The sequence below is a fragment of the Protopterus annectens genome, chromosome 13.part0 (assembly GCF_019279795.1).
Source record: "Protopterus annectens isolate FY-2018-M chromosome 13.part0, PAN1.0, whole genome shotgun sequence".
Taxonomy (NCBI): Eukaryota; Metazoa; Chordata; order Ceratodontiformes; family Protopteridae; genus Protopterus; species Protopterus annectens.
The window spans coordinates 507388475-507404203 of NC_056747.1; the positions used below are offsets into that span (position 1 = coordinate 507388475).

General features: G+C 42.9%; 1 protein-coding gene across 1 annotated transcript in view; it reads left to right on the top strand.

Moving 5' to 3' along the window:
• CASTOR2 (cytosolic arginine sensor for mTORC1 subunit 2) overlaps positions 1–15729 on the top strand; it is a 1552528-nt gene that overhangs the window by 1434287 nt on the left and 102512 nt on the right. Inside the window, exon 5 of the mRNA XM_044054131.1 lies at positions 12806–12929. Within this exon, the coding sequence (XP_043910066.1) occupies positions 12806–12929 (124 nt within the window). The remainder of the gene's footprint in view (positions 1–12805; positions 12930–15729) is intronic.

Consider the following 15729-nt stretch of genomic DNA (forward strand, 5'->3'; position numbering starts at 1 on the left):
GTTCTCGGTCAGCCGAATTCCAAAGTCTAGGTCCGGCGTCGGTTGTCGCTTCTTCCCTGACGTCAGTGCGACAGGGGTATAAAAGAGGCAGCCAACGCCATTTTCTTCAGTCTTTCTTGCCGCACGGTGCCCGAAGCAGAAGCAGTTCACAAGTGCCGGTCGGCCAGCTCCTGTGATTTACGAAAGTATTTCAGCCGAAGTCTTCTTGAAAGCTAAGTACCCCGTTGGGGAAACTTTTCTTGCCTCAGACCGATGTCAGACAAAGTTAATAATTGCATTTCATGTGGGAAGCAAATACCGCATAAGGATTTCCACTCTTTCTGTATACCTTGCTTAGGCCCAGACCACGACGTCTCGGCCTGCCGTTTTTGTGCTAGATTCAATAAGCACACTATTAAGCGTCGGGCGGAGTTCGCCCTTCACTTTTTTGGCAAAAAATTTAATTATATTATGTCATACGAGGTCCGCACTACCTACTGAAACCACGCTAAGGCCTACTACCAGTTCTCTGGTACTCAGCGAGGCACCTACGCAGCCACTGAGTACCGATGACAATGCATTACCGGTGTCTTCAGTACCCGAGGTCGCAGGCTCCTTGGCCCCCATTCCTACTACAGATCCCGATGCCACTCCTGGCGGGGAAACTCAGAATTTAGACAGGCCTGCCATTTCTCAAGGGGTCTTCAGGCCTTCCTCCTTCTCCATTAAAGCCTTCACTAAATCTAAAGCAGCCATGAAAACCAAAAAACAGGTTCCTCAGACCCCCTTTCAAGGCACCATGCCTAAAAAACAGATGCTTAAAATGGCTGAGGATTTGATTACTCTTATCAGGGGTTCTCAACCCCCCTCTGACAAAAGGCCCAGATTAGAGGAAGACTACCCTTCCTCAGATCAAGCTTCTATTACCTCAGAACTATCTGAGGACCAGGATTATGCCTATTCTCCATTCGAAGACTCTGATGCAGAGGAGTCTATTCCCTCGGTCTCCCCCCCTGAGGACTTCTCTTTTTGGGCAAACCCTGCATACATTGAGGAAACACTTTCACTGGGAAGGCCAAGATTACTCAGATTCCAAGAAAAGGCTCAGGGAATTTCTTCTGCTCCCCCAGCATAGGCCTCTGGCTATCCCTCCTGTTTTAGATATATTGGATGATGTGTACACAGAAGCCAGCCTTAATCCTGATTCTTTGCCTCCAGCTCCTGTTAGACCAGACAGGTATTAACGGGTTCCTGACTCTCACCAGTTCCTATATAAAAGCTATATTGCTGACCCAGAAAAAATTTCACAGGGTCCCAAGGGAATTAAGGCCTCTACTGCTAAAAATCCATTACCTTCAGAGAGAGATTCCAGAGCTTTAGAAAGGTGGAGGAAAAAAAGTGTACACCTTGGCCACTTTAACCATGAGGGCATTAAACTGTCAGTTCCATATGTTAAAGTATCAACGGTTTTTGATATCTCAGCTGAAAAGCAAGATGACACAACCAGAACAACCAGATTTAAAAGGGTTGCAGGATTTGTTGTATGGTGCAGAGCAAGTGGGTAAACATACCTTGCAGTGTGGTTTTGATGCTTTAGAGGCCTCATGCAGAGCTGCTGTTACAGGGTCTGTTATATGTAGGCATGCTTGGCTCAAAGAGCAAACCTTACCAGATCATGTCAAAGCTAAATTATTAGATGCACCTCTTCAAAAAGATGTATTGTTTGGTGTTAAAGCTGAGGAGGTGCTAAAGAAAATGGAGGAAAAAGCGAAATCAATGCAAACAGTGAAAGATTTCCTGCAGGTACAGCCTCCACGTTTCAGCAGAAACTGGCCTTCAAAAAATTGGTCCTTTCCAGCCACGGACAGACCTCAAAGGGGCAGATACAGGCGCCCAAGGGGCAGAGAGCAACCTCAAGGATCTTTCAGAGCCAGACAGTGGCAAGCACAAACCCCAAGAGGTGGAAGAAGATAGATCACAGTCTTTTAGAAAACAGACACAATGACTTCCCCCTACACCTGCCAAGCAAAGCTTTAATGGCAGCACCTTTGGGCAGAAAACTGACATTATTCTCAAAAAAATTGGCATATTGTTACAAAAGACAAATGGATTCTGGACATTATAGACAGAGTCTACAGGTTCCACTTTCGCACCCTTCCAAAAATGAGAGGCATGTCAAACCTGCCACAAAATCAAAGGGCAGAGGCACAAAAACAAGTTTCAGCTCTCATGGACATGAAAGCAATTAAAGAGGTACCTGCAAAAGAACAAGGTCAAGGGTTTTATTCCAGACTATTCCTGGTACAGAGGAAAGACAAAGATGGGAGACCTATCTTAGACGTATCCATCCTAAACACATATCTACAGGTGCCAAAATTGAAGATGCTCACATTACAGCAGCTTCTTCCCATGCTGGGCAAGGAGTCTTGGCTGGTAACATTGGATCTCAAGGAGGCAATACCTGCATGTTCCTATCAGACAAGATTGCAGAAGATACCTCAGATTTCTTGCAGGTTCAACCCATTACCAATTCTCTGCATTGCCCTTTGGCTTATCTACTGCGCCCAGAGTGTTTACGAAATGCCTGGCATCAGTAATCACTTTCTGCAGACTACAAGGGATTCAAATCTACCCATATCTGGACGACTGCCTGATCCAAGTGGACAGCAAAGACTTACTACTGCAGCACCTGGCATTTGTAATAAAACTGTTGAACTTCCTGGGATACACAGTCAACAAAAAGAAATCAAAACTAATACCCTCTCAACAAATAATTTTCCTGGGTGCCAGCTTGGATACAACCACCCAAATGGCCTACCTCACGCCAGACAAGCAAGGGCAACTGTCTCAATACTTTAGAAAAATGGCAACTTACACCAGGCTAACTGCAAGGAAAATCCTGCAGGCTCTGGGATTCATGGCATCTTGCATCCTACTAATCCCATGTGCAAAGCTGCATATGAGGAAACTTCAATGGTACCTGAAAAACTTATGGTCTCAACACAGCCACAGCTTGGAAACAATTATCCCACTCATTCCATGCCTTCAAAAGGAATTTTTGTGGTGGACTCAAGCTTGCCAAAGAAACACAGGTCTTCCTTTCTGTGTACCTCAAGCAACTCAAACCATCACAACAGATGCCTCAGACTACGCCTGGGGAGCACACATGACAGATCAGTGCATTCAAGGAAAATGGACCCGACAAGAGAAGCACCTTCACATCAACCAAAAGGAGATGCTAGCCGTGCAAAAGGCTATTATGACCTTCAAAGACCTACTGCATCCAGGCCAGCTATTGATAAGGACAAGACAACACCACAGTGATGTGGTACATAAACGGGGGAACTCATTCATACCCCCTGTGCAGGCAAACCATGACCCTATGGAACACAGCACTGGAATTGCAAATTCAACTGCAGGCACAATTCCTGCCAGGGAAGGAAAACACACTGGCGGACAACCTAAGCAGAAATATGACAGATCCACACGAATGGAAGTTGCATCCTCAACTTTTCACAAAGATAACTCAGACATGGGGACAGCCAGACATAGATCTCTTTGCTACCCACAGAAATTGCCAGTTGAAAAAATTTTGTTCAAGGACCGATCATCCACAGGCCTGGAAAGTGGACGCACTTTCCTTCAATTGGGCAACATTGTCAGTCTATGCCTTCCCGCCTCTTCCTCTGCTGCCCAAAACTCTATTAAAAGCCAGAGCAGAGGCCGAAAATGATTCTCATCGCTCCCGACTGGCCAAGACAACACTGGTATCCACTCCTGAGGAGCCTGACGCATTCCCCACCATGGATCCTACCTCTAGTCCCTATTCTGTTGTCCCAGCACAACTACAAAAGTCTAAATCTAGCTGCATGGAGAATTCCTTGATTTCCCAACAGTTTCTCCTCTCCAAGGAGGTGCAGGATGTCATCTTGGAGGCCAGAAGACCTTCTACTAGAAAGGCTTACTCCGCCAAATGGAAACGATTTTGTGCCTGGAATCAAGAAAAGGGACAGAATCCTTGGGTAATAAAATATACCTCAAATTTTACAGTACCTAACTGAGATGTTAAACAATGGGCTTTCCTTCTCCTCCAAGATCCACGCTTCAGCCATTTCTGCACAATACAACACAGATCCTCCATTATTCTCTCACCCTCTCTTAAGGCAGTTCCTCAGAGGGGCAAAGAATTTAAAACCCCCAAGGAAACCACCAGTCCCTGCTTGGGACCTCAACTACGTATTGGAAAAGCTGACCCTTCCTCCCTCCGAGCCAGCTTCTTCAACAGAGTTATAGTACTTGTCATGGAAAACTGCCTTTCTTCTGGCTATCACCTCAGCACGGAGGGTTTCAGAGCTACAGGCCCTCATGGCTGTGCAACCATTCATCATTTTCCATCAGGGCAGAGTTTCCTTACGAACCAATCCTACCTTTATGCCAATGGTAGTATCCAGTGTAGTTTTGAATCAGACTATCCACTTACCTACCTTTTATCCTAATCCACACAACAAAGGGGAAAGACTACTACATTCCTTGGACATTCACAGACAACTTCGTTACTACTTGGACAGAACAATGCCATTCAGGAAATCTGAGCAACTCTTTGTGTCCTATGTTGTAGGTGCTCAGGGAAAGGCTATTTCCAAACAGACAATTTCAAAATGGATAGCCCACTGCATACGTTTTTGTTACTCATTCCATGGAAAAACTGTGCCTGCATGCATCAGATCCCACTCCACCAGAGCCACAGCTACCTCTGCAGCCATCCTCGGGGGGGGGGGGGGGTCCCTACCAAAGACATTTTGGAAGCAGCCACCTGGAGTTCAGTGCACACTTTCTCCAAGCACTATCACTTCCCTCTATACTCAAAATCTAGAGTGGGCTTTGCCACAGCAGTCCTGCAGGGCATCCTAGCCCCTCCTAGTTCCACTTAGTGCCTACCACCCTTACTTAGCTTTGGGATTCTACCCATCTGTTATGACTGCAGCTGTATGCACGATGAACATAGTACAGTTTTGTACCTACCATAAATGTAGATGTTCGAGTGCTCATACAGCTGCAGTCCAGGTTTCCCTCCCTCCATCCCCTCTTAGGACAGGCCTTATGACAAACACTTTTCATATAACCTTTTTGGGGTATTCTTTTATGGTGTATTTGCTTGCAACTACTGTTTTTGATTTGTCAACATTGCATCTTTGCATAACATTATGTTTGCCTTCCTTCTGGGGGCACCTGACATCTGTGGCAAGAAAAACTGAAGAAAATGTCGTCTGCCTCTTTTATACCCCTGTCGCACTGACGTCAGGGAAGAAGCGACGACAACCGACGCCGGACTTAGACTTTGGAATTCGGCCGACTGAGGACCCGCCTGATGGCAGGATAACCCATCTGTTATGACTGCAGCTGTATGAGCACTCGAACATCTACATTTATTGTAGGTACAAAACTGTACTTTTTATCATCTGATGAAGGGATTTACCCGAAAGCACTTATGATACTGCTTTTATTGTCTTAATAAAGTGAAGTTGCTTCTTACACTGTGGGTAGTACTTGCCTTACTTTTGGATTTATTATTTGGATTTTTTGGCAGTATTTTCAGTGGAAGGAGTCCTTTACTTTGTTTTTTACTTTAATGTATTGCAAGCTGCACAGTACTTCAGGGCAAGAGCTGGGTTTGCTGCAGCCATTTTGTAAACCTTCTGTTTCATCCGCATTTCTTTCATGTTGCAACTCTGGTAATCACACTTGCAATCAGGACTGCTGCAATAGTGACATAAATAAAAATACTTAGTACAGTTGTATAGGAACTTGACCATAATAGCAGATGTTTGCATAGATCACTGTTACATTACTATCTTCACTCTGCCCTCTTCTCTTTCTCTCTGTCTCTCACTACAGGGTGTCCTGTGATAGGGTCTGGTGTTCTGTCCTTAAAATATCTTTTTCTCCTTCCCACTTTACAGAGCCTTGGGTCTATTCAGGTCTAAGATTTGGGGACTCCTATTTCTACCTGTCTTCCCATCTTAGCACTTGGGAAATCTTCTTGCTGTATGCTTCTCATCATCATCTCTGATCCGTAGCACTTAGCTTACACTGTTTGTAGTCTGGATCCCTGGGCAAGAAAGCTTTAATATTGCATGATTAGATGCTTGTTTTATATGGGAATGTCTTGATGTCCCAGAAGGGATGGCATCTGACATACCTCGAGGAAAAGGAGGGTGCTGGTCTCAGAAGTCCCATTAGTCAGGACTACTGCAACAGTGACATACTCAAACATTTTCTAGTATGTTAAGATGTTCATCATGTTTCACTGATGCAGTCATTACAACTGGGTTATCGTGCTGGCAGGCTACCCGCTGTCGGCCCGAGTTCCAAAGTCTAGGTCTGGCGTCGGTTGCTGTCGCCTCCTCCCTGACGTCAGTGCACCAGGGGTATAAAAGATGCAGCCGACGCCATTTTCTTCAGTCTTTCTTGCTGCGCGGTGCCTGAAGCAAAAGCAGTTTGCATGTGCCGGTCGGCCGACTCCTGAGATTTTCAAAGTACCCCATTGGGGAAACTTTTTTCTTGCTCCAGACCGATGTCAGAAAAAGTTAATTGTATTTCTTGTGGGAAGCAAATACCTCATAAGGATTTTCATTCTTACTGTATTCTTTGCCTAGGCCCTGACCACGACGTTGCTAGTTGTCAGTTTTGTGCTAGATTTAACCAACACACTATTAAGCGTTTGTACGATTTTGCATTTCATTACTTTGGCAGAAGATTCAATTATATAATGCCGTCGGAACTGCTGAATACCGGAGTTTATAAAAAGCGCAAAGAAAAGGACAGGCATCCAAGGTCCAAAACCGACGATGAGGCTTGTGTTAGGCCTTTCACCAGTTCTCAGTGAGGCGCTTTCGCAACCCCTGACGCCCACTACCTCAGAGCCACAGGCCACTTCCGACTCCCACGTGGAGCCGACTAGGCCCCTGGAAACTCAAGGTATTGGACACTCTGAAAGTATTCCCTCAGATGGGTCCGGAGCCGCTGAGCAGGCATCGGCTTCTGAGGGTGTTTTCAGACCTACACAGTTATATGTAAAACGAACTTCATCTTCAAAGGCAAAGACTAAAGCAGCTCTAAAGACAAAGAAACCAAGTACAGCATTCTCCTGGACAGGCCTACATGCCTTAAAAACAGATGCTTAAAGTGGCTGAAGACCTAATTACTTCGATCAGGAGTTCCCATCCCCCTCCTGATAAGAGGCCTAGGCAAGAGATAGAATATGAATCTTCAGATCAGGTTTCCATTTCCTCTGATTCCTCTTCTGAACAGGAATATTCCCTTCCTCTCTATGAGGATTCTGATGCTGAAGAATCTATCCCTTCAGCCTCTCCTCCTGAGGATTATTCTTTTGGGGAGACCCTGCATACTATGAGGGAGCACTTCAACTGGGAGAGCCAAGATTACTCAGAATCCAAGAAAAGGCTCAGAGACTTCCTTTTATTACCTCAGCACAGGCCCCTTGCTATTCCTCCTGTTTTAGACATTGTAGATGATGCATTTTCAGAGTCCGGTCTGTCTCCTGACTCTTTACTACCAGCTGCTAAGCCAGACAGATACTACAGGGTTCCTGATTCACATAAATTTCTTTACAAAAACCCTGCTGCTGACTCAGAAACTATTTCTCAGGGTCCCAAAGGGGTCAAGGCTTCCACTGCAAAAAACCCTATCCCCTCTGATAGGGAATCAAGGGCCCTGGACAGATGGGGGAAAAAAGATTTATACTTCTGCTACCTTGGATGTAAGAGCTTTAAATTGTCAGTTTCATATGCTTAAATATCAGCAATATCTTATGTCATTGCTTAAACAGAAAATGTTGGCAAATTCAGAATGTGCAGAAAAAGAAATGCAGGATTTATTGCATGCGGCTGAACAAGTGGGAAAGCATACTTTGCAATGTGGTTTTGATTCTCTAGTGGCCTCCTTGCAGAGCCGCAGTTACAGGTTCTGTCATTAGGGAGGCATGCTTGGTTAAAAGAACAGAATCTGCCCGATCATGTTAAAGCAAAACTATTAGATGCTTTATTACAACATGATACCTTGTTAGGAGTTAAAGCAGAAGAGGTGTTGAAGAAAATAAAGGACAAAGCTAAATCTATTCAAACAGTGAAGTTTTTCTTATAGGTACAGCCTCCCAGATTTAGCAGGAACTGGCCTACAAAGAATTGGTCCTTTCCAGTGTCAGACAGGCCACAGAGAGGCAGATACAGACGCCCCAGAGGCAGATCACAGCCCCAAGGCTCATACAGGCCTAAACAATGGGGTATCCTACCTCCAAAAGTGGAGAGGAAAAATCACAGCCATACAGGAAACAGTCTCAATGACTTCCCCCTGTCAGCACCAAGCACTTATCTTCTGGCAGCTCCTTTGGGGGGAAAACTAGCACTTTTTTCACAAAATTGGCATATGATCACCCAGGACAAATGGGTCTTAAATACCGTCCTTTGGGGGGAAAACTAGCACTTTTTTCACAAAATTGGCATATGATCACCCAGGACAAATGGGTCTTAAATACCGTATCTCAAGGCTACAGGTTCCACTTTCACACCCTGCCAAGGCTAAATGGTATGCCAGACCTGCCACTTAATCCATGAGCAGAGGCACAAAAACAAGTTTTATCTCTCATGGACATGAGAGCCATTCAGCAAGTACCACAGCAAGAGCAGGGACAAGGAATTTACTTAAGGCTATTCTTGGTACCCAGAAAGGACAAAGCCTGGAGACCAGTACTGGACCTGTCTATCCTAAACATACCTGGATATTCCAAAATTCATAATGTTAACTCTGCAGCAGCTTCTGCCCATGCTGGGCAAGAAAGCTTGGCTTGTGACTTTAGACCTAAAAAAGGCATATCTGCATGTCCCAATCAGACAATCATGCAGAAGATACCTCAGATTTATAGCTGGCTCAATGCACTACCAATTCTCTGCACTGCCCTTTGGCTTATCTATCGCGCCCAGGGTCTTCACAAAATGCCTGGCACCAGTAATCGCATTTTACAGACAGAGGAATACAAATATATCCTTACTTGGACGACTGCCTTATTCAAGCAGAGAACAAGGACATTCTACTACAGCATCTGGCTTTTGTAAAAAGATTACTAACAGGTCTAGGGTACACAGTAAACGAAAATAAATCAAAACTCTTACCCTCTCAGGAGATAATATTCCTGGGTGCAAGCTTAAATACAACTGCCTAGATGGCTTATCTCACGCCAGACCAACACAGACAACTGACTACGTATTTCAAAATGTTGGCAACAAAGACCCAGTTATCTGCAAGAAAAATTCTGCAGGCTTTGGGCTTCATGGCATCCTGCATACTACTAATTCCATATGCAAAACTGCGTATGAGGAAACTTCAGTGGTATCTAAAAAGTGTTTGGACTCAACATTGCCACAGCCTGGAAACAATAATTACCCTCATTCCCTGCCTGCAACAGGAGTTTCGATGGTGGGCAAAAGCCTGTCACCTCAACACTGGACAGCCATTCATCTTACCCACAGCAAGGCAGACCTTGACAACAGATGCATCAGATTATGCCTGAGGGGCCCATATGGCAGGAAGATGTATTCAGGGTACATGGTCCGCAAGTCAAATGCATCTACATATCAATCAAAAAGAGATGCTAGCTGTTCAGGATGCCCTGACAGCCTTCAAGGATTTACTTCATCCAGGACAACAACTGATAGACGGACAATACTACAGTCATGTGATAGATAAACAAGCAGGGGGGCATGCATTCCTACCCCCTCTGTAGACTAGCAATGAACTTGTGGGACACAGCACTGACTTACCAAGTACATCTGCAAGCACAATTCCTGCCAGGAAGGATAAATACTCTGGCAGACGAACTAAGCAGAAACATAATGGATCCCCATGAGTGGAAACTGGATCCACAAGTCTTCAGCATGATAACAAGGAAATGGGGGTGCCCGGACATAGACCTATTTGCCTCCCCTCACAACTGCCAACTACAGAGATTCTGCACAAGGACTTCTCACAAACAAGCATGGAAAGTGGATGCTCTATCTTTCAGCTGGAAAAACCTAACAGTATATGCCTTTACTCCTCTGCCTCTATTCACCAAGGTACTCCTCAAGGTCAGACAGGAGAAGCCAAAAATGATACTGATTGCTCCGTAAGGGGAGATTTCCGTTTACTTCAATGTAGTGCGGTCTCGGAGTTGGTATATTTAAGTAGCGAGGGATGTGGAGGGCGCAGCGGGGCTTTCTGCCTCTACACCCTTTAGAATTTCTTTTTTTTTTTTTATTTATTTTTTCTGAACATTCGAATTTTTAATGGTTCGCTCATTAAAGGTCGACTTTTAGTGATTCGAACCATTAAACTTACGATGTTCTAATATAGACCCGTTATTTTATGGTAGGGTATCAGAAGTCAGTGCAGAAGCAGGAAGTGTGTCATATATTCTGTAGTTGGCAGTCCAGTGTCCCTTTGTGTCCAGACTGCATGTACTACACTTTGTTTTTATCTGTGCATTGTGTATGACTACAGTAACTTTTCATACTGTGCATTTGTAAATTTTTTTTATATTATTTTGAGGGTTGCCTTTTCTTTTGGTGACATTGGAAGAATCATTTGATATAGCCACTTTGCATTATTCATACGAATTAATTGTCCTCTGGTTTAAAATGAAAAGCGATTATATTTTTTTAATCTACCATTTGTAGCTGTCTCTGTGAACAGCCATTCATTGACTTACCTTCCATCAGTGAGGGGAGAAGCGAAATTTATTTTGTAATGTTTATTTTATTAAAGTCTTATGAAGAAGGCAGCTGGTTCTGTATTTGGAAATGAGCTAAAGGGCTTTGCCTGTTGTTGGTGCAAGGTGCAATGTTTCCTGCTCAGACTGTTCTCGTATACTTTTGCTGCTAGTGTTGCGTTTCATTTTTTTGGTGCATTTCTCATAAACGTTTAATTTTTCTTTGAAGCCATTTGGTGGTTACTGTCATCTGTCTAAACATGCATAGTAACAGAAAAGTTGGTATTGTTTCAGCTCTAAGTTTATAACAGCAGTAATTGCAATCTGATCCTGATTTGGGTTTTGTGGTAGTGATACTGTGAGCATAGCGCAGAACATTACAGAAATGACATTACAGGTGCTATTGAAACACTAGCACATTATTACATTACAACCTACACTCGTCAAATTGCTTCCAGTTCAGCACTTGAATGGACTACTTTTCACTAATGCCTTTGCACAACAGCACTGTACATATGATGGCATTTGCATCTGTTTACAAAAAAAAATACGATTTGGAAAATGGAAGCATCACATTCCCTCATCCTACAAAAAAAAAAAAAAAAAAAAAACCTGTACTGATAACTACTGAAGCCACTAACAGCTGTTACTGAAACTTTATACTCAGGGCCCCAGATCAAAGTGCAGCAGACAGAAGTAACTAATTGAGGATCAGGATTACCAATCATTTCTCCCTAAAAGAGGCGGCCATAGATTGCTGCCATTTCCCATGCTCCGAGTTCTGTATTACTACTATCAGACATTAACAGTGGATATCAGTAATGATTGCTTCCTGTTACATCATGAACATATTCCAGAGATGACAATTCAATGCCAGCCGTTTCTTCACCATTTCAGTTGCCAGACATATTACTCACAGCAGCTGCCATTACAGCAGTAACTATGACGTCACAAGTTCATAAGGCATTCATCCAAAAAATCTTTAAAGGTGGAACGACGATTCTCAAAGTAAATAAAACAAAAAAGCAAAAGTAACATCTGAGGTGGTGTTTCTACATTCCTGCTAGCCTCAGAATCACCGTAAAGGTATGAACATGACCAATACACTAAACATATTTTACTGTCTAATTTTATGTAATTGTAAAATGTTGCAATATACTTAATATTTGAATGTATTTTTTTCCAAGTTCTTATTTAGGTGAACATGGTAAATTCAGTTAAGGCTTATTTTCTCTTCTCACAAAAGGAATAATAGAGACATTTGATACGATTGTCAGCAATAGTGGTAAAACATTCATGAGAGATTATCACTTGGATTGCATTTTTTTTTTTGTTTTTTTTAATACATTTGGATTGATTTGCTTTGTCATTGAGGATGTATTCATTCTAGCGATACTGTTCTCCTTTCAGATTGATGTGCCACCCTTGTGTCCGTCTCTTATTAAACTAACCAGATTGCTTCAACCTAAGACAGAGTATTGATAATGCAGTGGTGTGTTTTTTTTTAATAGATGCACGTGTGCATGCATGCACATGTGCTTTTACATGCATATGGTTATTTTTACACTTTGTTCAAGAAGTATATTTTAACTGTGTGCCTAAAACTGTTGAATTAGTTTCAGAAAGTGGTAAAAAATAAACTATTCATATAAAAATATCAAATGATTTGATTCTTTTTGGGGGTTGGGGTACATGTACTTTGATATAGGTAGTTAAACCATAAAATACAGTTTGTATACCCGAGTTTCCATAATGGTGATGCTATACTGTGTGGTAACCCGGTTAATGAAGTGTATTATTTAAAGGAGAAAAGCTAGCCAGACTTTTGGTAATTTAGTAGATTTTTTTCCCCTCTTAAAGCAGATTAAGCATTCCTAACAAATATAGCAGAATATTGTGGAGTACACTCCCAAAACTTTATAAGTTTATAAATACAACTTATGAGCATTGCTTTCATTTGTCATAACATATTTACCTTCAGGTCAGGGTACTTTTACCCTTTTCAAGTAAGTGAGTCTGTTTATGTAGAAAATGTTACACTTAACTCTCTTCTTTGTCTTGCAGCTGAACGGCGGATCGTTCACCCACTCTCTAGTCCTAGTAATATGTTTTGTGTCACCAGTCTGGATCCTGTTACACTTCCAACCATTGCCACACTCCTTATGGATGTCATGTTTTACTCCAATGGGTAAGTCTCTAAGAACTGGTTCTACGTGCAGTAGTAATTTGTGTGTGTATGTTTGTGCATGTTTCAGAATATAATCATGTTACTTGGTGTATCTTTAATACTTATCTGGAAGCCCTTACTTGTTGCCCAGATCTCTACATTTTATTTATTATTTCAATTTAGTGTGAGCAAAACATAGTCCTGCAGTAGTCAAAATCCTGAGTTTTAGGTGTTTAGCTTTCTGAAATTTGGAGGTGGCAGTAAGTAGCTATTTGTTTGCATACAGGATTACAGAGCGAGGAAAGAATGGAATAGTATACTTAAGTGAAGCTTCAATGTAAAGTAGAGAGTTGGCTCAGTTTTAGAGATCCTTCGTGAAATAAGAAACAAACAGATCTGCTGCCAGGAAAACTCCACAGTGACCTGACTGTTGGAAATTTCTTCTCCAGCATTCCTCAGTTTTATTTTTTCTTTTATTAGCTGCCATGGGCAGGTAGGTGTGTGCGTGAATGGATGTGCCTTCTTTGAAGGTTGGGCATCAGGCTGGCATCTTGGCACCGTAAAAATCTACTGCCAATCATTAGCAGACCGGAGTTCCGCTGTGGCGACCCCTAACTGGGAAAAGCCGAAAGACGAGAGAGAGCTGCCATGGTCCGGGTACACTTATCTTCAGCTGGTGCTCACCATGGGATTGTGCACTGGGCTAGGACAGCATACCAAGCCCTTGCATGCACTAACTCTATTTCTACTGTTCAAATATCTCATTTCTGATATTTATCATGGAAAAAGTCCTGTGTTTAGTACTTTAGGAAATATAGGCAATTGAAATGTACTTGTGGCATCTTGAATATAACCCAAGATATGCAGTAATTAGGATCACAGGCAAGTGAACGTCAGTGTGTGGTAGGATCTGTCCTTGTGAGCATAGAATTGCACCCTTAGCAGAAGCTGTTACAACCTATGAGCAAGAAGCAGGCCTTGTGCAGGCCTATCCAACGAATGGTTAAAGTTTTTGCCTTACAAACACAAGGTGCAGGGTTTGAGTCTCACAAGGGATAATTGGCTATGCTTAAAATGGCTCGCAAGGGCAGTTAGCCTAGTACGAATCTGAGTCTGAATCTATGAGTCTATGCATCCATTTTCCTTAGTCATTTGTTAACCAGGTTAATGAAAGGGGTATGTATTAGACCATTTAATTCATGACCTAGGCCACAAGGGCAAATGTGAATTTAATTATATGGGCAGTTTAGAGGAAACCGTTTTCCAGCATCTTTTTCTGAAGTGGGAGAAAAATTGGAGTACCTAGAGAAAGTCATTGCAGACATTAGAGTATGTAGACACCACAAAGACAGTGAACAGATGTCCCGATTGAACCCTGGAGCTTTTAACTGTGAGGCAAAGATCTTTCCATTGAACCACTCTGCTGCCCATCCTGGGGGTTGGGTTTGAAGAAGTCCAGTTTTCCCACTGTGCCATGTGAAAGGAGACTAAAGATATGGAGGTTTTCATCTCTTAAAAATGGTGAAATCTTCCCTCTGTACAGCTCCTAGGTGAAAGTGGTGCAGCAGTCTTGAGTCTGCAACCTACGGAGCCTCTGCTCAGCGATGCACTTTTTTCTGACAGGAAGCATATGAATACTATTCCTAACAAGGTGAATGCCACCTGCAAGACCCTGTCTTGAGTGAATTGACATATAAATCTTAATCTAGCTGTTGTATGATCTCTGTTCATTTTGGATCCCAAGAACTAATTTGAAGCTTGTCAGGGAGTCAAAGGTTTGAACATGGGTAGATTGTGTTTTTCTCTGCCTAGTTCATTTAGATCCTTCAGAAGTCTTTCTAACATTTCCAAGTTCCAGTCCTCCCTAGTGGGTCAAACCTTGAAAAAACTTTAAATTCTGCCTTATCCATGTGTCAGGGAATGGTGTTTGCTGGTTAAGAGCCTTGGTAAAGGTTCTTCAGTGGATTGCCTTGTGGCCATAGTCCTTTTGAATGCATGGGTGCTGTGGCTAGGAAGTTAAGAATGTGGAATATGCCGACAGAAGATGGCATGACTGAGGCTGTCTCCTGTGAGGAAGAGCTCAGGCAGTTCACCTTGGATGGCTCTACTAAAGGAAGTTCTGTTTGAAAAGGCTTCCCAGGAATTGACTGAAGACATCTGGAAGAGGAAGCAGGCCCTTGACAATAACAAATATTTTCTGTAATCTCTTCTCTGGCCCTACAGTTTATTTTCAGACCAGAAAAAAAAAAAAACGAAGGCCTTTGTGTAATGAGAAGGGCTTTCAAGTGTCAGGCAGTCCAATCTCCCTGGATGTTAAAACTAATTTGCTAAGGAGTGTGACATTGACAGCCCAGTTGTGACATTCCTGACAGCTGTCTAACTCCTTTTTTGAGAAGAGAATGGTCTTCAGTCTCCCTGGCTTTGAGAGCCGTCACAAAGAACCAGAAGCATAGCTGGGATGGGGTGAGAGGGGCAACTGCCCCAGGCACAAAGTATTGGAGACGCAATCAGCCACTCCTGATCGCTCTTTAATGTAATACTGTTTTTTAAAACCTGGTATTGCATTTGCGGCCAAACCTGAGAGCTTTAGCTGATGCATCTCAGATATGTATATGGATTGGGTTTCAATCTTTCCTTGGTTTTAGGGTACTTGTTGCATACATTTTGTATCATGACATTGTATACGGCAGGTATGTGACACAGCAGAAGCTTGTCAAGTAGCCCCTTTTGTCCAGCAGCTATGGTTTATGCTAAGAGTTCTCTGCAAGTCCGTCAAATAAGCATGCATGTGTCTTATGTTAAAAGTGTTAAGATAATGCTG